At 44.5% G+C, this 25,476-nt stretch overlaps 2 protein-coding genes across 4 annotated transcripts in view; both read right to left on the reverse strand.

The window, feature by feature from the left end:
• Nucleotides 1–8,185: 8,185 nt before the first annotated feature.
• Nucleotides 8,186–10,008, reverse strand: LOC123994186 (rho-related GTP-binding protein RhoG-like). Of its 2 annotated transcripts, none has more exons than XM_046296714.1 (3): nucleotides 9,888–10,008; nucleotides 9,129–9,313; nucleotides 8,186–9,021 (listed from the first exon to the last, which is right to left on the reverse strand). In XM_046296714.1, exons 2-3 carry the CDS (start codon nucleotides 9,255–9,257, stop codon nucleotides 8,575–8,577), a joined length of 576 nt encoding a protein of 191 aa, XP_046152670.1. In that variant the 5' UTR covers nucleotides 9,258–9,313; nucleotides 9,888–10,008; the 3' UTR covers nucleotides 8,186–8,574. The 2 variants fall into 2 exon arrangements, with proteins under 2 accessions (XP_046152670.1, XP_046152671.1); XM_046296715.1 differs by having other exon boundaries at nucleotides 9,129–9,304; nucleotides 9,888–9,981.
• A 7,464-nt stretch (nucleotides 10,009–17,472) lies between these two features.
• Nucleotides 17,473–25,476, reverse strand: part of LOC123993677 (FH2 domain-containing protein 1-like) — a 43,371-nt gene continuing 35,367 nt past the window's right edge. For both annotated transcript variants that reach the window (XM_046296060.1, XM_046296061.1), the window contains exons 10-12: nucleotides 21,578–21,695; nucleotides 21,070–21,234; nucleotides 17,473–20,711 (exon numbers count right to left, since the gene is read on the reverse strand). In XM_046296060.1, coding sequence (XP_046152016.1) covers nucleotides 18,585–20,711; nucleotides 21,070–21,234; nucleotides 21,578–21,695 — 2,410 coding nt within the window. In that variant the 3' untranslated portion in view covers nucleotides 17,473–18,584. The remainder of the gene's footprint in view (nucleotides 20,712–21,069; nucleotides 21,235–21,577; nucleotides 21,696–25,476) is intronic.

Consider the following 25,476-nt stretch of genomic DNA (forward strand, 5'->3'; position numbering starts at 1 on the left):
TAGGCCTCCTTGTTCGCACACGCTTTTTCAGTTCTGCCCACAAATGTTCTATAGGACTGAGGTCAGGGCTTTGTGATGGCCACTCCAATAACTTGACTTTGTTGTTCTTAAGCCATTTTGCCACAACTTTGGAAGTATGCTTGGGGTCATTGTCCATTTGGAAGACCCATTTGTGACCAAGCTTTAACTTCCTGACTGATGTCTTGAGATGTTGCTTCAAAATATCCACATAATTTTGCTTCCTCATGACGCCATCTATTTTGTGAAGTGCACCAGTCCCTCCTTCAGCTAAGCACCCAAACAACATGATGCTGCCACCCCCGTGCTTCACGTTTGGGATGGTGTTCTTCGGCTTGCAAGCCTCCCCTTTTCCTCCAAACATAACGATGGCCATTATGGCCAAACAGTTCTATTTTTGTTTCATCAGACCAGAGGATATTTCTCCAAAAAGTACGATCTTGATGGTTTTATAGCAGTGGCTTCTTCCTTGCTGAGATACCTTTCAGGTTATGTCGATATAGAACTCGTTTTTACTGTGGATATAGATACTTTTGTACCTGTTTCCTCCAGCATCTTCACAAGGTCCTTCTGGTCCTTCGCTGCTGTTCTGGGATTGATTTGCACTTTTCGCACCAAAGTACGTTCATCTCAAGGAGACAGAACGCGTCTCCTTCCTCAGTACGACGGCTGCGTGTTCCCATGTTGTTTATACTTGCATATTATTGTTTGTGCAGCTGAACGTGGTACCTTCAGGCGTTTGGAATTTCCTCCCAAGGATGAACCAGACTTGTGGAGGTCTACAATTATTTTTCTGAGGTCTTGGCTGATTTCTTTTGATTTTCCCATGATGTCAAGCAAAGAGGCACTGAGTTTGAAGGTAGGCCTTGAAATCAATGCACAGATACACCTCCAGTTGATTCAAATTACGGCAATTAGCCTATCAAAAGCTTCTAAAGCCATGACATCACTTTCTGGAATTTTCCAAGCTGTTTAAAGGCACTGTCAATTAGTGTATGTAAACTTCTGACCCACTGGAATTGTGATACAGTGAATTATAAGTGAAATAATCTTGTGTCGTGCACAAAGTTGATGTCCTAACCGACTTGCCAAAAATATACAGTGCCTTGCGAAAGTATTCAGCCCCCTTGAACTTTGCGACCTTTTGCCACATTTCAGGCTTCAAACATAAAGATATAAAACTGTATTTTTTTTGTGAAGAATCAACAACAAGTGGGACACAATCATGAAGTGGAACGACATTAATTGGATATTTCAAACTTTTTTAACAAATCAAAATTGAAAAATTGGGCGTGCAAAATTATTCAGCCCCTTTACTTTCAGTGCAGCAAACTCTCTCCAGAAGTTCAGTGAGGATCTCTGAATGATCCAATGTTGACCTAAATGACTAATGATGATAAATACAATCCACCTGTGTGTAATCAAGTCTCCGTATAAATGCACCTGCACTGTGATAGTCTCAGAGGTCCGTTAAAAGCGCAGAGAGCATCATGAAGAACAAAGAACACACCAGGCAGGTCCGAGATACTGTTGTGAAGAAGTTTAAAGCCGGATTTGGATACAAAAAGATTTCCCAAGATTTCCCAAACATATCCAGGTGTTAGAATGGCCAAGTCAAAGTCCAGACCTGAATCCAATCGAGGTTCTGTGGAAAGAACTGAAAACTGCTGTTCACAAATGCTCTCCATCCAACCTCACTGAGCTCGAGCTGTTTTGCAAGGAGGAATGGGAAAAAAATTCAGTCTCTCGATGGGCAAAACTGATAGAGACATACCCCGAGTGACTTACAGCTGTAATCGCAGCAAAAGGTGGCGCTACTAAGTATTAACTTAAGGGGGCTGAATAATTTTGCACGCCCAATCTTTCAGTTTTTGATTTGTTAAAAAAGTTTGAAATATCCAATAAATGTCGTTCCACTTCATGATTATGTCCTACTTGTTGTTGATTCTTCACAAAAAAATACAGTTTTATATCTTTATGTTTGAAGCCTGAAATGTGGCAAAAGGTCGCAAAGTTCAAGGGGGGTGAATACTTTCGCAAGGCACTGGAGTTTGTTAACAAGAAATTTGTGGAGTGGTTGAAAAACAAGTTTTCATGACTCCAACCAATGTACAGTTGGAGACTTCTGACTTCAACTGTACATATTGCTATAAATTGATGTGATACCGATAAATAGAACGATAAGTTTATAACAAATGTTTATTTTTATTTTACCTTAATTTAACTAGGCAAGTCAGTTAAAAACGAATTCTTATCTTCAATGACGGCATAGGAACGGTGGGTTAACTGCCTTGTTCAGGCGTAGAACAACAGATTTGTACCTTGTCAGCTCAGGGATTTGATCTTGCAACCTTTTGGTCCAACACTCTTACCACTAGACAACTTGACTACCTGTAAACCACAGCAGATGTATTTTATTAAAAACTTTAAATGTTTCTAGTATAGGCTATGTATCGTAATGAACAAGTGATCGGTATGGTTGTTGTCAATCATTTTCGGATCATCTTCTATGTCTTCTAAACAGTTTAATGTCCATATTGTGTCGACTAAATGTTGGCCTGCTAAATATTCTGTGCCAAAAATGTCAACCTCTTGAATAGAACACAAACATGAACGGAATAAAACGTTACAGGACAGAGAATATGCAGACTGTTGTGGGAGTTTGCTAGTGAAGTTCAACACATCTATCATGTGTTTAGAGACAACTCCCACGAAGGTCACAGCCATTTTTCAGAGTTAGCAACACTTCCACATTCTAGAGCAGGAAGAATGGATGGAACTTGTAGGTGTCTGCTGAGTTGAAGGATGACTCAGAGAGAAGAGGTGAGGAGGGTGGAACATTAAGTCTGAAACTGTGTCCCAAACGGCACTATTCCCTATATAGTGCACTACTTTTGAACCGAGCCCTATGTGGGCACTGGTTAAAAGGTAGTGCACTATTAAGGGAATAGGGTGCCATTTGGGACACACACTCTCAATGAAAAAGGTTTTGTAACACCAGTGTGTAAACCAGAGGAGAGTGTCAATCTGGGAATGTGGAATAAAACCGAGGGACTTTGTCGCCATCTTGTGTTGAAGAATGATTATGTACTCAACACAAACTACAAAATACAGATGTACATGTATTTTAGTGCAGCAATGTATTACTTCCATCAAAGACTGTGCTAATAAATATGCCACAGTAGCCTAAATGTAACTTTTAAAAAGGACTGAATACATACAGTACATGTAGCCACTTGGGACCTGATGCTCGGAGCTGTGTTCTAGACCCTACTGTGTCATGACCTGATACTTAGAGCTGTGTTCTAGACCCTACTGTGTCATGACCTGAAACTTAGAGCTGTGTTCGAGACCCTACTGTGTCATGACCTGAAACTTAGAGCTGTGTTCTAGACCCTACTGTGTCATGACCTGAAACTTAGAGTTGTGTTCTAGACCCTACTGTGTCATAATCTGATACTTAGAGCTGTGTTCTAGACCCTACTGTGTCATGACCTGGTGCTTAGAGCTGTGTTCTAGACCCTACTGTGTCATGACCTGAAACTTAGAGTTGTGTTCTAGACCCTACTGTGTCATAATCTGATACTTAGAGCTGTGTTCTAGACCCTACTGTGTCATGACCTGGTGCTTAGAGCTGTGTTCTAGACCCTACTGTGTCATGACCTGAAACTTAGAATTGTGTTCTAGACCCTACTGTGTCATAATCTGATACTTAGAGCTGTGTTCTAGACCCTACTGTGTCATGACCTGGAACTTAGAGCTGTGTTCTAGACCCTACTGTGTCATGACCTGAAACTTAGAGCTGTGTTCTAGAACCTACTGTATCATGACCTGATACTTCAAGCTGTGTTCTAGACCCTACTGTGTCATGAAAAGTTTCCATTTCACGTTCATCATTTGATGTCCACAGCTTTACATGATCTAAGCTCTGTTCCATTTGGTTAGTCAATAATAAGTCACATTACAATGTATCCTGCAGGCTTCAGCCACACCTACAGGTTCACCCACTTTGAACCCACAAGCTCAATCTGCAGAAGCAAAGAACACCTCACAGGAAATAGCACTATATCCCTATTTAACTATAACAATTTTATTTAGCATAGTTTAAAATCATTTCATTATTCATTTATACAAATAGACTTTTGATATACAATGATCAAAAATATAAACACACCATGTAAAGTGTTGGTCCCATGTTTCATGAGCTGAAATAAAAGATCCCAAAAAGCATATTTCTTTCAAATGTTGTGCACAAATGTGTTTACATCCCTGTTAGTGAGCATTTCTCATATCCACCTGACAGGTGTGAAGGTGTCAAGAAGCTGATTAAACAGCATGATCATTACAAAGGTGCACCTTGTGCTGGGGGCAATAAAAGGCTAATCTAAAATGTGCAGTTTTTTCACAACACTACTCCACAGATGTCTCATGTTTTAAAGGAAGTTTCAATTGCCATGGTGACTGCAGGAATGTACACCAGAGCTGTTGCCATAGAATAAAATGTAAAATTTCTCTACCATAAGCCGCTTCCAACGTCATTTTAGAGAATTTAGCAGTACGTCCAACCAGCCTGACAACCGCAGACCACGTGTATGGCGTCGTGTGGGCCAACGGTTTGCTGATGTCAACATTGTGGACAGAGTGCCCCATGGTGGCGGTGGGGTTATGGTATGGGCAGGCATTAGCTACAGACAACGAACACAATTTCCTTTTATTGAATTTGAATGCATAGAGATAGCGTGAAACTATTTTTTTATGATATCTTTGACCAACAGATGCATATCTGTATTCCCAGTCATGTGAAACCCATATATTAGGGCCAAATTAATTAATTTAAATTGACTGATTTCCTTATATGAATTGTACCTCAGTGTAATCCCCAAAAATTGTAGCATAATGCATTTATATTTTTTTCAGAATATATGAAATTACAAAAATTCTACAAACAAATCAAGTTCCCAGTCTATTATAGAGTACCCCACACATACACACCAGCCTTGTATTATAGAGTTCCCCACACATACACACCAGCCTTGTATTATAGAGTTCCCCACACATACACACCAGCCTTGTATTATAGAGTTCCCCACACATACACACCAGCCTTGTATTATAGAGTTCCCCACACATACACACCAGCCTTGTATTATAGAGTTCCCCACACATACACACCAGCCTTGTATTATAGAGTTCCCCACACACACCAGCCTTGTATTATAGAGTTCCCCACACATACACACCAGCCTTGTATTATAGAGTTCCCCACACATACACACCAGCCTTGTATTATAGAGTTCCCCACACATACACACCAGCCTTGTATTATAGAGTTCCCCACACATACACACCAGCCTTGTACCCCATACACACCAGCCTTGTATTATAGAGTTCCCCACCCACACATACACACCAGCCTTGTATTATAGAGTACCCCACACACATTGTATTATAGAGTTCCCCCCACACAGCCTTGTATACACACCAGCCTTGTACACACACACCAGCCTTGTATTATAGAGTACCCCACACATACACACCAGCCTTGTATTATAGAGTACCCCACACATACACACCAGCCTACACCATTATTTCCCAAACTCAGTCCCGGGGACCCCAAGAGGTGCACATTTGGGTTTTTCCCTAGCACTACACAGCCGATTCAAAAATCATCAAGCTTTGATTATTTGAATTAGCTGTGTAGTGCTAGGGCAAAAACCAAACATGAACCTCTTGGGGGCCGCAGGAGTTCTGAAAACACTGGCCTACACACACACACAGTGAGCTGTAAGACCGCAGACAGAAAAGCCACAGGTGTGTGTTCTGTTTAGACAGAGTAAATATCAGAACACAGTAGCACAACAAGCAACCCATAGCATTTACACTGACAGACATGCTTTCATTCTCTTAAAACACTCTAAACATAGTCTCAGAAATATGTTCAACCAACACCTGTTTCCACGAAGCCCTGAAGGATCTCCACATGACAGAATAAAAAGTCCCTCTAGAACTTGAGGTGGAGTGGCATGTTTCTTCCACACACAGATTTTTTTTCTCAAACAATAATTTGCATCTCTCTCCCTACCTAGGAGTGAACTCCCATGATTGGTTACTGTTACGTTTATATTCAAAATACCAGCTGAACACCAGAATATATAGATTTTTTTTTTTAAAGATTATATAACATAGGAATGAGTTTAAATTGCTCTCTTGGTTTTATTCTTTAATACTCTGAGTGAGTCACAAATGGTACCCCATTACTTACTTGATGCACTAAAAAGGCAGTAGGGTGCCATTTGTGATGCACATGTAAATAGGTCTGACCCTGTACATTTTTAGCATGATACCCTATTAAATGTCCAGACTATACGGCCCACGTTTCATTTACTTAATCAAATGCACACAACAACAAAAAACATGCCAAAATAAATGTGCAATCTCAGCCCTATTTCCTGTTGTAGTTATTGTCAGTTATCACAGCCAGTAATCAAACCCCAGCCTCCATTTACCAGCATTATATAGGTTGTAGCATTCTAGAGGCAAACGCTAAGGGCTGTGAACACAAGTTCACACCACAACACCCACAACACTGCTCTGATGTCAGTTATGGGGCTACATCCGTCTTAGAGTAGACCGAGGGGAGAAACATTGTGTCAAAAAGTGGTTTCATGGAACTTTGATAAAGAAGCTTTGGTTTCATTTAAAGCTTTGGTTCTTCTGAGAGGATGTAACGTGGAGTTTAATCTACTCTAGTATCTCTCTCACACACACAGCTACTCAACAGTTTCGGCATCTAAAGCAAATCATCAATAAGGTAGATACAATAAACGTCAGATATCTTACAATAAGGCACATTAAAATGTAATTGGCATAAATAACTAGAACCGACAATCTGACATGTCCACCATTCCTGTCAGCATTAAATCATACAAACTCACAACATCCAACCAATCCATCCATTGATTTTAAAATGTCTGCACACAAACCCATTGCTTTGGCCCTTGCATCATACTTGGATTAGGCTAATATCCATTTGAAAGGACATTAAGAAGGTAAACTGGACACCTAGCTAAAGCAGAGAACTGTACAGAACAAGATGCCCAAAACGTATAGGCTATTTCCAGGTGTGTTTTCAACAGTACTTGATAGATAGCCTGAATAACCGACTGGAGAGGCTGTGATTGAGGTAATGATTAACCTCTTACTAAGGCAGAGCTCATCTCTCCAGCTCTATCAGCCAACATGGCATATTAAGAAACATCTTAATGGCAAGGGATCATACGAAACAAAACAGACCGATTATTTACGCAGAAGCATCTTTCGAACATTGCAACAAAACAAAACAAAAATCAAGTGATAACACTAACACAGGTTTTAGCGGACTGGGAGGAGTGAGGCTATCTGCACCCTGTTGGTATAGTCAACTTGGTGATGATAGAATTAGAAGTGGATTAAACTGAGGACAAGGAATAGAGCCAGGGTACTCAGCTCTGACCCTACAAAGGTCCGAACAACTGGTTCTGTTCTACCTTGTAATTAATTGCACACACCAAGTGTCCCAGGTCTAAATCAGTCCCTGATTAGAGGGGAATCATCCACCTGGTGTCCCAGGTCTAAATCAGTCCCTGATTAGAGGGGAATCATCCACCTGGTGTCCCAGGACTAAATCAGTCCCTGATTAGAGGGGAATCATCCACCTGGTGTCCCAGGTCTAAATCAGTCCCTGATTAGAGGGGAATCATCCACCTGGTGTCCCAGGTCTAAATCAGTCCCTGATTAGAGGGGAATCATCCACCTGGTGTCCCAGGTCTAAATCAGTCCCTGATTAGAGGGGAATCATCCACCTGGTGTCCCAGGTCTAAATCAGTCCCTGATTAGAGGGGAATCATCCACCTGGTGTCCCAGGACTAAATCAGTCCCTGATTAGAGGGGAATCATCCACCTGGTGTCCCAGGTCTAAATCAGTCCCTGATTAGAGGGGAATCATCCACCTGGTGTCCCAGGTCTAAATCAGTCCCTGATTAGAGGGGAATCATCCACCTGGTGTCCCAGGTCTAAATCAGTCCCTGATTAGAGGGGAATCATCCACCTGGTGTCCCAGGACTAAATCAGTCCCTGATTAGAGGGGAATCATCCACCTGGTGTCCCAGGACTAAATTAGTCCCTGATTAGAGGGGAATCATCCACCTGGTGTCCCAGGTCTAAATCAGTCCCTGATTAGAGGGGAATGATCCACCTGGTGTCCCAGGTCTAAATCAGTCCCTGATTAGAGGGGAATCATCCACCTGGTGTCCCAGGACTAAATTAGTCCCTGATTAGAAGGGAATTAGGGGAAAAAGCAGTGGAACTGACTGAGTTTCAGATTTGATTTTGAGGGGCTGGAGGAAGGAGAGAAGTGAGCTGAATCAAGAGTCTTTAAAGGCAAAGGGGCCGAGAGGCAGAGGGGGCCGAGAGGCAGAGGGGGCCGAGAGGCAGAGGGGGCTGAGTCCATCTCCTCCAACAAACTCAACCTTGCGCCGTCATTGTCTCTCCCTCCTTCTCCCCATCTGTGTCCCTCCATTACAACAGTACACACTTTTTGGCATTCTTTTTGGTAACGGGATACAACACGGCCCGTACTGCCTCGCTGAACACTTCCCTGACCCCTTCCTGCGTCAGAGCAGAGCACTCCATGTACTTCACCGCTCCTATCTGCTTAGCCATGCTGTTCCCCTGTTGCTGTGTGGTGGGAGCTAAACCCTGCTCCTTCAGCCTCTTCACCGTGTCCCCATCACTCCTCAGGTCCCTCTTAGTCCCCACTAGGAGGATGGGCACGCTGGGGCAGTGGTGAGACACCTCCGGGTGCCACTTGTGGCGGACGTTGGCGTGGGAGGAAGGACTCCCGATGGAGAAACAGATGACGAAGACGTTGGATTGGGGGTAGGACAGAGTGCGGAGGCGGTCGTATTCCTCTTGTCCGGCTGTGTCCCACAGGTTGAGGCTGATGATGCGGCCATCAACCGTCATCTGTGACAAACACACAAGTGTGTAAAACATACGTGTAACACACACACACACACACACACACACACACACACACACACACACACACACACACACACACACACACACACCTGGGCGCTGTAGTTGTCGAACACGGTGGGGATGTACTCCTCAGGGAAAGCGTTGGTGGTGTAGGAGATGAGGAGGCATGTTTTACCCACGGCACCGTCCCCCACCACTACACACTTTACGTTCTGCATTCTGTCTCCTGTCCTGCTGCCTTCCTAACACCGACCTACCACACGGGCTGCAGACGCTGGGCAGAAAGAGGATGGGGAGAGAGAAAGTGGGGAGAGAGAAAGTGAGGAGAGAGAAAGTGAGGAGAGCAGGAAAGAGAGGGAGAGAGAATAGAAGGAGAAGCGGAGTAAAATGTCTGATTGATTGTTACTGCTGGACAGTTTTAGTTTCCTCTAACCTTTGTCTCAAAATCAAAGTCCACCGGCTGGAGCCTGCCGGCGAAACAGAAATCAGCAGGAGAGCACTGACGGAACTTTGTTTTCATTATTTATCTAACATTTTCTCAAAGTCTTCTTAATTAGCAAGGTACCAGTTAAGTACAATGATTTACCTATGATAAAGTGTAACGCCTGAGTAAATTAGACAACAATAAAATTGCTATCCTAGGCCGTCAACTTTTGGGCGTACCCATAAGTTACTAGCCAGCCAGCTAGATGGAAAGCTAAGGAACTAGCATGTGGAATTCCTCGAAGTTTCTACTTCCTAAACACAATAAGAAACTAACAGCCACAACTAGCACAGTGTTAGTATACATACAAGTATAACAATGGCTTGCAAGAATTATCTATATTCAAAAAAGTTGTTTCTCTTACCACCTCTCGACTAGAGCGAAACTTTTTAGCAGTGTACAGTCAATCACAACTGCATCCGGGGACCTTTCTTAAACGCCCACCACGTCTATGTTGATTAAGGCATCATGGTAGTTGTCGTTTTCCTCCTTCTTACTTAGAGCTGATAAGTCATTCGGACGCTAGATGGCACTATAAACCACAATGCTTCATAAATAATGATTTCACCCAGAAAATAACCTTGCTCGTTTCCTTAAACATGTCTTACACTAAACATGCACATTCAAATGTTGGTATATATTTTATTGTTTAAAAAAAACGGTATGTATAGATCTCAAATCAACAACTAAATCAACAGTAGTCAGACCATGCCAAAATGTAAGCCTACAGTCAACAGAAGTCATTGGGCAGCCAAGCATGGCTCATCACAAAATGATACAGAACAAAAATATTAACACAACATTTAACAATTTAAAAGATTTTACTGAGGTACAGTTCATATAAGGAAATCAGTTAACTGAAATGAATAAATTAGGCCCGAATCTATGAATTTCACATGACTGTTAACTGTTAACACAGATAGGAATCTGTTGATCACAGATACCTTGAAAAAAAGCAGGAGCTTGGATCAGAACACCAGTCAGTATCTGGTTTGACCACCATTTGCCTCATGCAGTGCGAAACATCTCCGAGTTGATCAGGCTGTTGCTTGTGGCCTGTGGAATGTTGTCCCACTCCTCTTCAATGGCTGTGCGAAGTTGATGGATTTTGGCGGGAACTGGAACATGCTGTCATACACTTCGATCCAGAGCATTCCAAACATGCTCAATGGGTGACATGTCTGGTGAGTATGCAGGGCATGGAAGAACTGAGACATTTTCATGTTCCAGGAATTGTGTACAGATCCTTGCGACATGGGGCCGTGCATTATCATGCTGAAACATGAGGTGATGGCGGGGGATGGATAGCACGACAATGGGCCTCAGGATCTCGTCACGGTATCTCTGTGCATTCAAATTGCCATCCATAAAATGCAATTGTGTTCATTGTCCGTAGCTTATGTCTGCCCATACCATAACCCCACCGCCACCATGGGGCACTCTGTTCACAACGTTGACATCAACAAACCGCTCGCCCACACAACATCATACATGTGGCCTGCAGTTGTGAGGCCGGTTGGACGTACTGCCAAATTTTCTAAAACAATGTTGGAGGAGGCTTATGGTAGAGAAATTCAAATTAAATTATCTGGCACCAGCTTTGGTGAACATTCTTGCAATCAGCATGCCAAATGCACGCTCCCTCAAAACGTGAGATATCTGTGGCATTGTGTAGTAGAGAGGCCTTTTATTGCCCCCCAGCACAAGGTGCACCTGTGTAATGATCATGCTGTTTAATCAGCTTCTTGATATGCCACACCTGTCAGGTGGATGGATTATATTGGCAAAGAAGAAATGTTCACTAACAGGGATGTAAACACATTTTTGCACTAAAGTTAAGAGAAATAAGCTTTTTGTGTGTATGAAAAATGTCTGGGATCTTTTATTTCAGCTCATGAAACCAACACTTTACATGTTGCGTTTATATTTTATTCTGATTGATCATTTTAAATCCAGTATTGGACGGGTGCTGCACCCTGACTGACTACTCTTTTAAGCTCTTATGCACTTTCACTGTTTTAACTTCCATTCATTGTTACGTATTGCTCAATGATATATTTGCTGTTCTCTTGATCAGGGCTTGAAACAGAGATGCACATCTCTGTGTGACATCTCTGTTTAAATACATCAATCATTTGGTTGGATGTCGAACAGGCCTCTGCGTTTCCCAAAAATGTGACCCTTGACCGATCGCTAAAACGATCAGTTTTCCGACACCATTCCAAACGGCACAGATTACACGGTGTAACCAATTGCCATGTCTCATCGGCTTTGTCCACTTTCTTCTGGAGAGAACAGACAGCGACTAACATGCCTTCACTGATTACTTTTAACTTAAGGGTAGGGTACATTGGCCAGTTCTGTTCAGAAACTTTGTCGAGCAACATCTGCATTGAAGTCCATGTATGTTTGTTGACAGTGACAGAGTGGTTGTAACTCTTCATCACAAGCAGACAAGGAATAGGAAGAGAAGCCATGTTGGAATACTTTACACTATTTCAGTCGGACCTCCTCTGGCAGAGCGGGGCAGACTGGGACCCGAAATCGGTCCTGGCATTTCTAACACACCGGCCCATTTCTTTCCTTAAGGCCCCCAAACTGCACCATTTTATTCTTCAAAGCTTCCACACCCAACTTTTAGCCAGATAATTTTTGTTTTGTGCATTTAAAAAATAGGTTAAACAAGCCCACTGGGCTGAAAATGGACCAGCCCACCCCCACTGGCAGACTCATCAATGAGGTCACATCTCCCGTCTATACACTGATCAAGGTAAAGCAATGGATACGTCCAAAATGGCACCCTTTTCCCTATATCAAATCAAATCAAATCAAATGTATTTATATAGCCCTTCGTACATCCGCTGATATCTCAAAGTGCTGTACAGAAACCCAGCCTAAAACCCCAAACAGCAAGCAATGCAGGTGTAGAAGCACGGTGGCTAGGAAAAACTCCCTAGAATGGCCAAAACCTAGGAAGAAACCTAGAGAGGAACCAGGCTATGTGGGGTGGCCAGTCCTCTTCTGGCTGTGCCGGGTGGAGATTATAACAGAACATGGCCAAGATGTTCAAATGTTCATAAATGACCAGCATGGTCGACTAATAACAAGGCAGAACAGTTGAAACTGGAGCAGCAGCACGGCCAGGTGGACTGGGGACAGCAAGGAGTCATCATGTCAGGTAGTCCTGAGGCATGGTCCTAGGGCTCAGGTCAGTTGAAACTGGAGCAGCAGCACAGTCAGGTGGACCGGGGACAGCATGGAGTCATCATGTCAGGTAGTCCTGGGGCACGGTCCTAGGGCTCAGGTCCTCCGAGAGAGAGAAAGAAAGAGAGAATTAGAGAGAGCATATGTGGGGTGGCCCGTCCTCTTCTGTCTGTGCCGGGTGGAGATTATAACAGAACATAGCCAAGATGTTCAAATGTTCATAAATGACCAGCATGGTCGAATAATAGTAAGGCAGAACAGTTGAAACTGGAGCAGCAGCATGGCCAGGTGGACTGGGGACAGCAAGGAGTCATCATGTCAGGTAGTCCTGGGGCATGGTCCTAGGGCTCAGGTCAGTTGAAACTGGAGCAGCAGCACGGCCAGGTGGACTGGGGACAGCAAGGAGTCATCATGTGAGGTAGTCCTGGGGCATGGTCCTAGGGCTCAGGTCCTCCGAGAGAGAGAAAGAAAGAAGGAGAGAATTAGAGAACGCACACTTAGATTCACACAGGACACCGAATAGGACAGGAGAAGTACTCCAGATATAACAAACTGACCCTAGCCCCCCGACACAAACTACTGCAGCATAAATACTGGAGGCTGAGACAGGAGGGGACAGGAGACACTGTGGCCCCATCCGAGGACACCCCCAGACAGGGCCAAACAGGAAGGATATAACCCCACCCATTTTGCCAAAGCACAGCCCCCACACCACTAGAGGGATATCTTCAACCACCAACTTACCATCCTGAGACAAGGCTATAGCCCACAAAGATCTCCACCACGGCACAGCCCAAGGGGGAAGGGGGGGGCGCCAACCCAGACAGGATGACCACAACAGTGAATCAACCCACTCAGGTGACGCACCCCCTGCAGGGACGGCATGAGAGAGCCCCAGTAAGCCAGTGACTCAGCCCCTGTAATAGGGTTAGAGGCAGAGACTCCCAGTGGAAAGAGGGGAACCGGCCAGGCAGAGACAGCAAGGGCGGTTCGTTGCTCCAGAGCCTTTCCGTTCACCTTCCCACTCCTGGGCCAGACTACACTCAATCATATGACCCACTGAAGAGATGAGTCTTCAGTGAAGACTTAAAGGTTGAGACCGAGTTTGCGTCTCTGACATGGGTAGGCAGACCGTTCCATAACAATGGAGCTCTATAGGAGAAAGCCCTGCCTCCAGCTGTTTGCTTAGAAATTCTAGGGACAATTAGGAGGCCTGCGTCTTGTGACCGTAGCGTACGTGTAGGTATGTACGCAGGACCAAATCAGAGAGATAGGTAGGAGCAAGCCCATGTAATGCTTTGTAGGTTAGCAGTAAAACCTTACAATCAGCCCTTGCTTTGACAGGAAGCCAGTGTAGGGAGGCTAGCATTGGAGTAATATGATCAATTGTTTTGGTTCTAGTCAGAATTCTAGCAGCCGTATTTAGCACTAACTGAAGTTTATTTAGTGCTTTATCCAGGTAGCCGGAAAGTAAAGCATTGCAGTAGTCTAACCTAGAAGTGACAAAAGCATGGATTCATTTTTCTGCATCATTTTTGGATAGAAAGTTTCTGATTTTTGCAATATTACGTAGATGGAAAAAAGCTGTCCTCGAAATGGTCTTGATATGTTCTTCAAAAGAGAGATCAGGGTCCAGAGTAACGCCGAGGTCCTTCACAGTTTTATTTGAGACGACTGTACAACCATCAAGATTAAGGTTAATTGTCAGTTTCAACAGAAGATCTCTTTGTTTCTTGGGACCTAGAACAAGCATCTCTGTTTTGTCCGAGTTTAATAGTAGAAAGTTTAAAGCCATCCACTTCCTTATGTCTGAAACACATGCTTCTAGCGAGGGCAATTTTGGGGCTTCACCATGTTTCATTGAAATGTACAGGTGTGTGTCATCCGCATAGCAGTGAAAGTTAACATTATGTTTTCGAATAACATCCCCAAGAGGTAAAATGTATAGTGAAAACAATAGTGGTCCTAAAACGGAACCTTGAGGAACACCGAAATTTACAGTTGATTTGTCAGAGGACAAACCATTCACAGAGACAAACTGATATCTTTCCAACAGTTAAGATCTTATTAGATTTGTTAACTTCTTAGTAATGACTCTGGACGTCGGTTTTGATAAGAAAGCTTCTTTTAGTAAGAATACTTGTTGACGTTACATTTAACAACAATGGTTTTGGTACAGAGCAATGCAGGTAAGATGCTGTCGGAAAGTCAGCCACAATCACCAAACACCTGCACATAATTGGCGCGTTATCACTCATTCCTCTCGCAAGGCATTCTGGGACTTGCAGTCAAAAAGCATAATTCAACACAACCCAATACAATTACATATGCAAATAAATCTAAAGAAATATCTCAAATCTCAGCTCAAAGACTAAACTTAAACATTAACTCTAACACATTAAAGTTACAACAGATCTAAACCAGGCCAGAACATGTCCGTGTAGACCAATTTGGGTTTCCAATCTCTCCAAAAGAATGTGGTGATCGATGGTATCAAAAGCAGCACTAAGGTCTAGGAGCACGAGGACAGATGCAGAGCCTCGGTCCGATGCCATTAAAATGTAATTCACCACCTTCACAAGTGCCGTCTCAGTGCTATGATGGGGTCTAAAACCAGACTGAAGCATTTCGTATACATTGTTTGTCTTCAGGAAAGCAGTGAGTTCCTGCGCAACAGCCTTCTCTAAAATTTTTGAGAGGAATGGAAGATTCGATATAGGCCGATAGTTTTTTATATTTTCTGGGTCAAGGTTTGGCTTTTTCAAGAGAGGCTTTATTACTGCCACTTTTAGTGAGTTTGGTACACATCCAGTGGATAGAGAGCCATTTATTATGTTCAACATAGGAGGGCCAAGCACAGGAAGCAGCTCTTTCAGTAGTTTAGTTGGAATAGGGTCCAGTATGCAGCTTGAAGGTTTAGAGGCCATGATTATTTTCATCATTGTGTCAAGAGATATAGTACTAAAACACTTGAGCGTCTCTCTTGATCCTAGGTCCTGGCAGAGTTGTGCAGACTCAGGACAACTGAGGTTTGGAGGAATACGTAGGTTTAAAGAGGAGTCCGTAATTTGCTTTCTAATAATCATAATCTTTTCCTCAAAGAAGTTCATGAATTTATCACTGCTAAAGTGAAAGTCATCCTCTCTTGGGGAATGCTGCTTTTTAGTTAGCTTTGCGACAGTATCAAAAAGGAATTTCGGATTGTTCTTATTTTCCTCAATTAAGTTAGAAAAATAGGATGATCGAGCAGCAGTAAGGGCTCTTCGGTTCCAATTTTCTGGAAGCTTGCTTCAGAGCTCGGGTATTTTCTGTGTACCAGGGAGCTAGTTTCTTATGAGAAATGTTTTTAGTTTTTAGGGGTGCAACTGCATCTAGGGTATTGCGCAAGATTAAATTGAGATCCTCAGTTAGGTGGTTAACTGATTTTTGTCCTCTGGCGTCCTTGGGTAGGCAGAGGGAGTCTGGAAGGGCATCAAGGAATCTTTGTGTTGTCTGTGAATTTATAGCATGACTTTTGATGGTCCTTGGTTGGGGTCTGAGCAGATTATTTGTTGCAATTGCAAACGTAATAAAATGGTGGTCCGATAGTCCAGGATTATGAGTAAAAACATTAAGATCCACAACATTTATTTTCCATGGGACAAAACTAGGTCCAGCGTATGACTGTGACACACTGCCCTGGTCAAAAGTAGTGCACTATAAAGGGAATACAGTAGGGTGTAATTTGGGACGCAGGGAGTGGTTAAGAGGTCAGTGCTGACCAACCACCAGACAACCAGGGGAGACAAAGAGGCGCCAGTTTGTTGCTCTGCCCTCCAGGAGGTTCTGGCATCATCCGTGTCACAGTGGCCTGTAAACAGAGCTCTCCCACTGGACTCTTACACCCACACCCTTCTCACCCCGATTCTCCAAGGAGATTCTCTAGAAGGCCTGCAGTGTCACCATGGCAACAGTTACAGGCCTGAGGAGGACTGTGTCAAGACATGGAGAGGAGGAGAGAAAAGGAGAGAGACTGAGGGGCAGTGGAGAGAGGGAGAGAAAAGGAGATGGAAAAGAGGACAATGGTGTGTTAGTAGAGCAGGACAGCTTTGTCTCTGGAGGAGGAAGTCGTCTCATGATGCTGATAACGAGCCAGCAGCTTGGTTAGTAGAGCAGGACAGCTTTGTCTCTGGAGGAGGAAGTCGTCTCATGATGCTGATAACGAGCCAGCAGCTTGGTTAGTAGAGCAGGACAGCTTTGTCTCTGGAGGAGGAAGTCGTCTCATGATGCTGATAACGAGCCAGCAGCTTGGTTAGTAGAGCAGGACAGCTTTGTCTCTGGAGGAGGAAGTCGTCTCATGATGCTGATAACGAGCCAGCAGCTTGGTTAGTAGAGCAGGACAGCTTGGTCTCTGGAGGAGGAAGTCGTCTCATGATGCTGATAACGAGCCTGCAGCTTGGTGATCAAGACAGGTCTCTAGTCTAAAATACTGTGACCAATGTCAGGCTATTCACTATATAGTTCACATAGGTTTCTGATGAAAAGTAGTGCACTATATAGGGAACAGGGTGCATCGGGAGGGTCACAGCAGTACGTGACCCTCCAGATGCCTGGGGGAACTCAGACTGTGGAGGATAGTAACTGCAAGAAAAAAGGAATAAGCAGAGCTGTGCATTGAAGAACACCTGCCTTCGACTTCTCTGTCGTCTTTAAACAGCAAGTCCTTTAGTGACGTCATTTCTACAACAAACAACCCCGAGTCTGATTAGCAACTTTATTTTATATGTTATTTACAAATACACACAGTGTTGCCATGGATAACAATTCATGCCGTTCATTTTAAGATCGTTTTGATATAAACAGTGAGTATCCTAGCAACTTAAAGTGTGTCAGAATGAAGAGCACATTCAAGATGAGGATAACCAATAAAATCGCTCAATTACCAATAATCAATTCGATATCATACCGATTGACTGCTGATTGGGCAAATCGATAGCCCAAGGTGAGAAAACAACAAAAGTGAAATTCCATCTATTCAATCTGAGTTTGGTCCATGCATCTAATGAAACAGCACAACAGGTGTAGAAATACAGTTCTAAGAATGGCCGCCCAAAACCCAGAGGGAAATTATTCCCTACATAGTGCACTCATTTGGACCAGAGCTGTTTGGGGGCCCTGGTCAAAGGTTGTGCACTATATGGGGAATAGGGTGCAATTTGGGATGCAGGTAAAGTAAAATAAAATAACCTTTGAAGACGAACACGCCATTTTCAACATACAACATACAACCTAAAAAGACTGATGAGAGTGATCTGTTGGAAGACCAAGGCACAGAGGAGGCCGCAGTGGCAAATTATTCTCAACAAATGATTTTCTTGAACAACAAATGAGGCACCCATTTCAGTAGCTTGACAAAGTCCAGGTTGGGTGTGAGGTGGTTAGAGTATCTAGAGTACCCTGTTGCATGGACAGGACACTAGTGGATGGAGGTAGAGTGTAGAACAGAAGACAATTCTATCTACAGTGACAGTACACCTACTGACATAGTAAATGTAGAGTGATGTAGTGGCAGCCATGTTGTTCGAGTTGCAGTTCTTTGTCATCTTCCTGCCAGACAAGAGCGAGTATGGCAGGTACTTCGTACGTCCTTAATTGCACTTTACAATAAGACAGACCCAAGTGAAAACACCCCATCGATTCTGGACAAGCTCAATAGAGTCTGCATGGACCAGTAACTGCATACCCCTCCAGAACAGAGAGGTCTGGTACAATTCACCAAGTCATTTATTGATACCCACATACATGTACAGTCGACACAAACATAAACACACCGAGGCATGTGGACAGAACACTGAAAAAGTGGTATGATCTCCCACGATCACTTCCACATGGGCGAGGATGCAGGACGGGCCATTTTAGGTCCAGGTATCCGTGTTGCTGTGGGGGTTTTGCAGGCAGAGACAGCAGCTCTAGAGGGCTCTGTGCTGGGGCTCGTCTTGGTTGTTTTAGTCCTGGACGCAGCTGTAACAGCTGTACGGATGGTTTTAGCTGTAGCAGAGGAGGGGCTGTGTGTGGAGCGGGGCTGAGAGGAGTGTTGGGTCTCAGAGTTGGAGGTGGGGGCAAGACGTTTGGTGACCCTGAGAGGAGAGCCTCTGACAAAGGCTGGCTGGGTGGTAGCTGTACTACTATTGGTGCTGGTGCTAGAAGTCCTCTCCCTCTCTGGTCCAAGCCCCAGCCCAGCTCTCTCTGATGCCCGGCGGGTCAAGGTGGGTTTCCCTGGGGTCTGCTGCTGGTTCTCACACACAGCCTGGCTCCTCTCACTCCTGGTGCTAACGCGCCGCTTCACCTCTTTCTGGGTAGTAGTAGGGCGTGTGACGGGGAAGGAGCGTATGGAAGCGCTGGGTATGGACGGGGACGCAAGATGAGTGGAACGTGGTGTAGTCTGTAAATTAGGATTTGGAACGGGGCCGGTGGGTGTCTGTGTCTCCGGTTTGGTAATAGAACGCACCCTATGGATAGCAGTATTGTTCGGTAGACCTGCACGGGGTAGCAAGCCCCGCTTAGCCCCACCTCGGACAACAGGAGACTTCCCCCCGCCCCGAGAGTCCTCTTTCCCCATTGGAGACCCAGAACAAGCACCTGGAGTCTCCGCCTGCTTCGCTTTCCTCCACTTGGAGCAGAGGCTGGGTGGGGCTCTGGAGAGTGTTGTGGCAGGGGTGGGAGGAGGGGATAGGTTGTCGTAGGAACGCAGACCTCGGACCAGGGTGTGGCACTCAAGGGTTTCGCCCACACATGGGTATGACCGGTCCCTCTCCCTGTCAGGGCTGGAGACCTCTGGGCATTCCTGTGCCCGCTGTGGGCTCAGTTCTGGTAGGCTCGAAGTCAGCCAGCTCTGTTCCACAGATTCGGTTTCCCTCTGCTGGGTTGGTCCACCCTCAGGTGAAAGCCTCAGCTCCAAGGCACCACCACGTCCTGGTGTAGTCTCATTGGCTCCCTTAGCATCCTGGGATTGTGATTGGACACCGTCTGGGGTGGCAGTGGCCATGGATGTTTCTGATTGGCTCTCGAAGGGCTGCTGAGTCACCTGAGTAACCATTGACCCTGTTAACTGAGCGAGGTCAGGGTCCTGATGCGCTGCGTCTCTGACTGAGGTGTCTGTGTGTTTCGCCTGAGAAACAGGGGCAGGGTCAGTCCCCTCTAGGTCATACCTGTGTCTAAGACCAATGGTATTTCTTCTCACACTGGGGATGGCAGTAGTGGTAGTGGAGGAGTGTCTATAAGGACTGGCCATAGACTTAGTGGTCAGTACACACGGGTCAGGGACGGCATCAACAGTCCATTCATCGTGAGTTTGAGTCACTCGAGCCGTTGGAGCATGTCGGCTATCAGTGACGTTTTTAAATATTCCATGTTGGGTTTGGGTGACATAGGCAATAGTGTCCTGCCTGTTTTGGGGGAATTTGAACCTATGTCCACACTGGGTTTGAATGATGTTAGAAGTCAGTTCATTTTGCGGTTCTGAGACTTGAGTCTGAGTTGTCCCTTCATGATTTGGTCCCTTAGTCTCCAGGACTTGTTGGTGCTGACGGACCAGGGGCTCTGTCTTGGTCTCGGTCCCCAGGGATGGTCTCTCCTGGTTGGGGTAGGTGGGGCAGGGTAGGCCTGGAGAGGTCTGGAGGTTGGAGGAGCTAAGGTGGAGTTGGGGGGATGTGTTTCTAACCAAACCTGGGGATGTCTGAATAGGAACGGAGGTGTAGTTCTGGAGGTGGTGGGAGTGCCTGCGGTTCTCCTGGGTTCTAAGGCTGCGCCGGCTCCAGGTGTGGCTCAGGTTCTCAAGGGTTTTCTCTAGGTCATTCTGGTTCTCCTGGGTTCCCGGTGGGGACACCCGACCCGTAGCCACAGCCAGGTCCAGGTCCAGCCCTGTACACACGGCCACGGAGCGACGCTTCTCCACCATCTCTCGCTCCATCCGTTTCTGCTCCTTCTGTTCCCGCTCAGCGTTTTCCTGAGAGGGAACAGGACGAGTTCCATGAGTTTCAGGTAAAAGAAGAAACATCAAGTATACATTTATCAGCACAGCATCTACGCTTCTATCTTGTCTCTACATCTACGGTCTCCATCCCACTCATCCATCCCACTACCTCATATTGCTGTCATGAGAAGGGTCGTCAATATCTTCCCAAGTTGCAAAGTCGGACGCCCGACCTAGTTCTACAAAGGATCTTCTTAAAATCCTATTTTAAAATCCAACCCTAACCTTGAATTACAACCAAAAGGCATTTGTTTTACTTTTCATATATTTTTACAATATGTACGTAGTGGGAACCCATGCAGGCAGCTTGATGTAAAGCAGTCGGTCTCACCTGTACGGCTCTTTGGAAGCGAAGGCAGAAGGAGTGGAAGACCCTGCAGGCTTCCTCCAGTTTAAAAGTGCTGTCATCCTCACAGAAGAACTGGACCAGAGCCTGACTGGACATCCTCATCCCCTCCACTTCATCCTCTGCTTCCTTCAGACGCTCCTCTGCCACCTAGAGAGAGAGATGGAGAAGAGGAGAGAGAAGAGTGAGAAAGGAAAGGAAAGGAAAGGAAAGAGAGAGCGTGAGAGACATGGAGGAGAGATGGAGAGAGCGCGCGAGAGAGAGAGATATCAAAATTAGACTGACTGTTGTGTATTTTGACCAAGGAGGACGAATATGGAGGGAAGAGACTCAGAGGTAACCAAAGCCATGTGAGTTTTAGTTTTGTTCTTTGTGAGTTCATAAATGCTCAGTTCACTAGACACCATATATGTGCTGTCGATCTAGAATTATATATTTTCTAGATCAGTGTGTGTTCTAAATCCATGTTCTAGAATCTAGCTCAGGTCCGTACCTCCAGGAAAGGCTGCGTGAGCTGCTGGATCTCTGCCTCCGTCTGGACACTGATCCTGAGGGATGCCACACGCCTGTGAAGCCTGGAGAGATCCTCTACTACCGACTCCTCACACAACCTATAGGAAGACAGAGACGAGAGAGATGCATCACTTTACATGACTTTAAAGGTGGGCAATATGAGATAAATGCAGAAAGTAAACAGCATAGTGGGTCCATTACCGTAACAACTAAGAGTGTGAACAGCATGAAGCAAACCCGTACACATGCACAGATACTGTGTGTTGCATCTCGCTCATCTCAATATCTCCGGTGCTGCTCGTGGCAACGTCATTTTGCAGAGTCTACCTTCATAGATGATAGTAAAGTGATCGCTGTGAGTTTCTGTGACCAAAGGTTGGCCGAAATATTTGGCTGTGGATAAAACCATGTGTTTTTAAACCACAACCCAACCTGTTGCTGCGATCCGTGAGAGACTAGCGTGCGGCAAATCAAACCATATGGGAATCTTTGTTGTAGAAGATGCTGTTAATTAAGATTATAACTCAAAGCTGTTCCCAAGCTGTGACCTACATCAAGCTGTTATTTTCCTCTAACAGATAATGTAATATATCCACGATTTCCCCTTTGGCTCTGCCCCAGCAGGCTGTCGCAGATGCTTTTATTTTCCTTTAACGAGTCCGTCGTGAAGGACATACTGCTTTCCCGGGAACAGGCCCAAATCCCCGTCCTTTGCGTGAAGAGAAGACGGAGAAAAAGAGGAAGGAATTCGGGCTGCCTTCTGAGAATTAGTTGGCGATCAAATAAACCCCCACTGCTTTCCGTTCTACTAGCTAACCTGTAATCATTGGAAACTGCTAAATGACTTAAATGTAAATGTAAATGTAAAATAAAATCGACGACCTACGAGGAAGATTATTCTACCAACAGGCCATTAAAAATGAAAATCTTATGCTTCACAAGTCGTGGCTGAACAACAACATTATCAACATACAGCTGGCTGGTTATACACTGTATTGGCAGGATAGAACAGCAGCCTCTGGTAAGACAAGGGGGCAGACTATTTATATTTGTAAACAACAGCTGGTGCACAATATCTAAGGAAGTCTCAAGGTTTTGCTCGCCTGAGGTAGAGTATCTCATGATAAGCTTGAAGACCACACTATCTACCTAGAGAGTTTTCATCTGTATTTTTCGTAGCTGTCTACAGACCACCACAGACTGATGCTGGCAGTAAAGCCGCACTGAATGAGCTGTATTCCACCATAAGCAAACAGGAAAACTCTCATTCAGAGACGCTCCTAGTGGGATTTTAATGCAGGGAAACAAATCCGTTTGACCAAATTTCTATCAGCATGTTAAATGTGCAACCAGAGCGAGAAAAAAAAACTCTAGGCCACCCTTACATCATACACAGAGATGCGTACAAAGATCTCCGTCGCCCTTTGGCATATCTGATCATAATTCTATCCTCCTGGTTCCTGCTTACAAGCAACAATTAAAGCAGGAAGCACCAGGGACTCGGTCAATAAAAAAGTGGTCAGATGAAGCAGATGCTAAGCTACAGGACTGTTTTTCTAGCACAGACTAGAATACAGACTAGACTATGGCATTGAGGAATACACCACATCAGTCATTGCCTTAATTAGTGCACAGTGACCGTACGTACATACCCCAACTAGAAGCCATGGATTACAGGCAATATCCGCATCGAGCTAAAGGCTAGAGCTGCTGCTTTCAAGGAGCGGGACTCTAACCTGGAAGCTTATAAGAAATACCGCTATGCCCTCCGACAAACCATCAAACAGGCAAAGCATCAATACAGGACTAAGATTGAATCGTACTACATCGGCTCTGACGCTCGTCAGATGTGGCAGGGCTTACAAACCATTACAGACTACAAAGGGAAGCACCGCCGAGAGCTGCCCAGTGACACAAGCCTACCAGACGAGCTAAACTACTTCTATGCTCATTTCGAGGCAAATAACACTGAAACATGCATGAGAGCACCAGCTGTTCTGGACAACTATGTGATCATGCTCTCAACATTCGCAAGGCCGCAGGGCCAGAATGATTACCAGGATGTGAACTGCGAGCATGCGCTGGACCAACTGGCAGGTGTCTTCACTGAAATGTTCAAACTCTCCCTGTCTGAGTCTGTAATACAAACATGTTTTAAGCAGACCACCATAGTGCCTGTGCCCACGAACACTAAGGTGACCTGCCTAAATGACTACTGACACATAGCACTCACGTCTGTAGCCATGAAATACTTTGAAATGCTGGTCATGGCTCACAACACCATTATCCCAGAAACCCTAGACCCACTCCAATTTGCATACCGCCCTAACAGATCCACAGATGATGCAATCTCCATTGCACTCCACACAGGTTTGTAGGCCTTCTTGCTCGCACACTGGTCAGTTCTGACAAAAAAATGTTCTACAGGATTGAGGTCAGGGTTTTGTGATGGCCACTCCAATACCTTGACTTTGTTGTCCTTAAGCCATTTTGCCACAACTTTGAAAGTATGCTTGGGGTAATTGTCCATTTGGAAGACCCATTTGCGACCAAGCTTTAACTTCCTGACTGATGTCTTGAGATGTTGCTTCAATATAACGACATCATTTTCCTGCCTCATGAAGCTATCTATTTTGTGATGTGCACCAGTCCCTCCTGCAGCAAAGCACCCCCACAACATGACGCTGCCACCCCGGTGCTTCAAAGTTGGGATGGTGTTCTTCGGCTTGCAAGCCTCCCCCTTTTTCCTCCAAACTAAACAATGGTCATTATGGCCAAACAGTTCTATTTTTGTTTCATCAAACCAAGGGACATTTCTCCAAAAAGTACGATCTTTGTTTAAATTAGACAATTTTCTGGAATTTTCCAAGCTGTTTAAAGGCACAGTCAACTTACTGTATGTAAACTTCTGACCCACTGGAATTGTGATACAGTGAATTAGAAGTGAAATAATCTGTCTGTAAACAATTGTTGGAAAAATTACTTGTGTCATGCACAAAGTAAATGTCCTAATCGACTTACTAAAACTATAGTTTGTTAACAAGAAATGTGTAGAGTGGTTGAAAAACTAGTTTTAATGACTCCAACCTAAGTGTTTGCAAACTTCCGACTTCAACTGTAGCTTCTGTCAACTGAAGCTTATCCTCAATACTGAATAAACTAAACTAATGGTGCTTTCTAAATCAAGAAATAGACATCTCAACCTTTCCCCTAATACTACCTGTCAGGGCAATGAGATTGAGACTGTAACCTCATAAATAACGTGGAATTTTTATTGATGACGGCCTCCTTTAAATTGCATATTCAACAATTACAAAAAAATGTAAGCTGAAGTTGGAATTTTATTTCAGGAATATGGCCTGTTTTTCTTTTGAAGCCAGAAGGAGGCTAGTATCAGCTACATTTATGCCTTTAATGGGATATTTTATATATGAACGCTTCCGCTCAGTGTTTGAGATCAATTGGCACTCTTTACCATGGCACTTTGAGATTTATTTTAAACTGCAAAACCCTTATGCACCACTGCACTTTATGAGCAAGGGTTGGCTGGCCTTCTCTAGTCAATCGTAGGATCAGTCACCTTTATTTACAAAGCCATTTTGGGTTTACTACCATATTATTTGGGCATTTTTATTGCAATTCGTTCGCAGGACTTTATCCTGCTTACTGTTCCAAATGTCCGAACTGAATTTGGTTAAAAGGCTTTTATGTACTCTGCGCCGTCAGCTTGCAATGCCTTACAAAATACTTTTAAACTGGAAGAACCTGTCCCGATTGATGTTTTTAAATCATTGATGAAGGATTTATTTTTCTTTTCTGTTTTATGATTTTGTTATACTCTTGTGAATTCTATGTTTTTTTACTAGATTACCTGTAGTT

Source organism: Oncorhynchus gorbuscha, linkage group LG13 (genome assembly GCF_021184085.1).
Source record: "Oncorhynchus gorbuscha isolate QuinsamMale2020 ecotype Even-year linkage group LG13, OgorEven_v1.0, whole genome shotgun sequence".
Taxonomy (NCBI): Eukaryota; Metazoa; Chordata; class Actinopteri; order Salmoniformes; family Salmonidae; genus Oncorhynchus; species Oncorhynchus gorbuscha.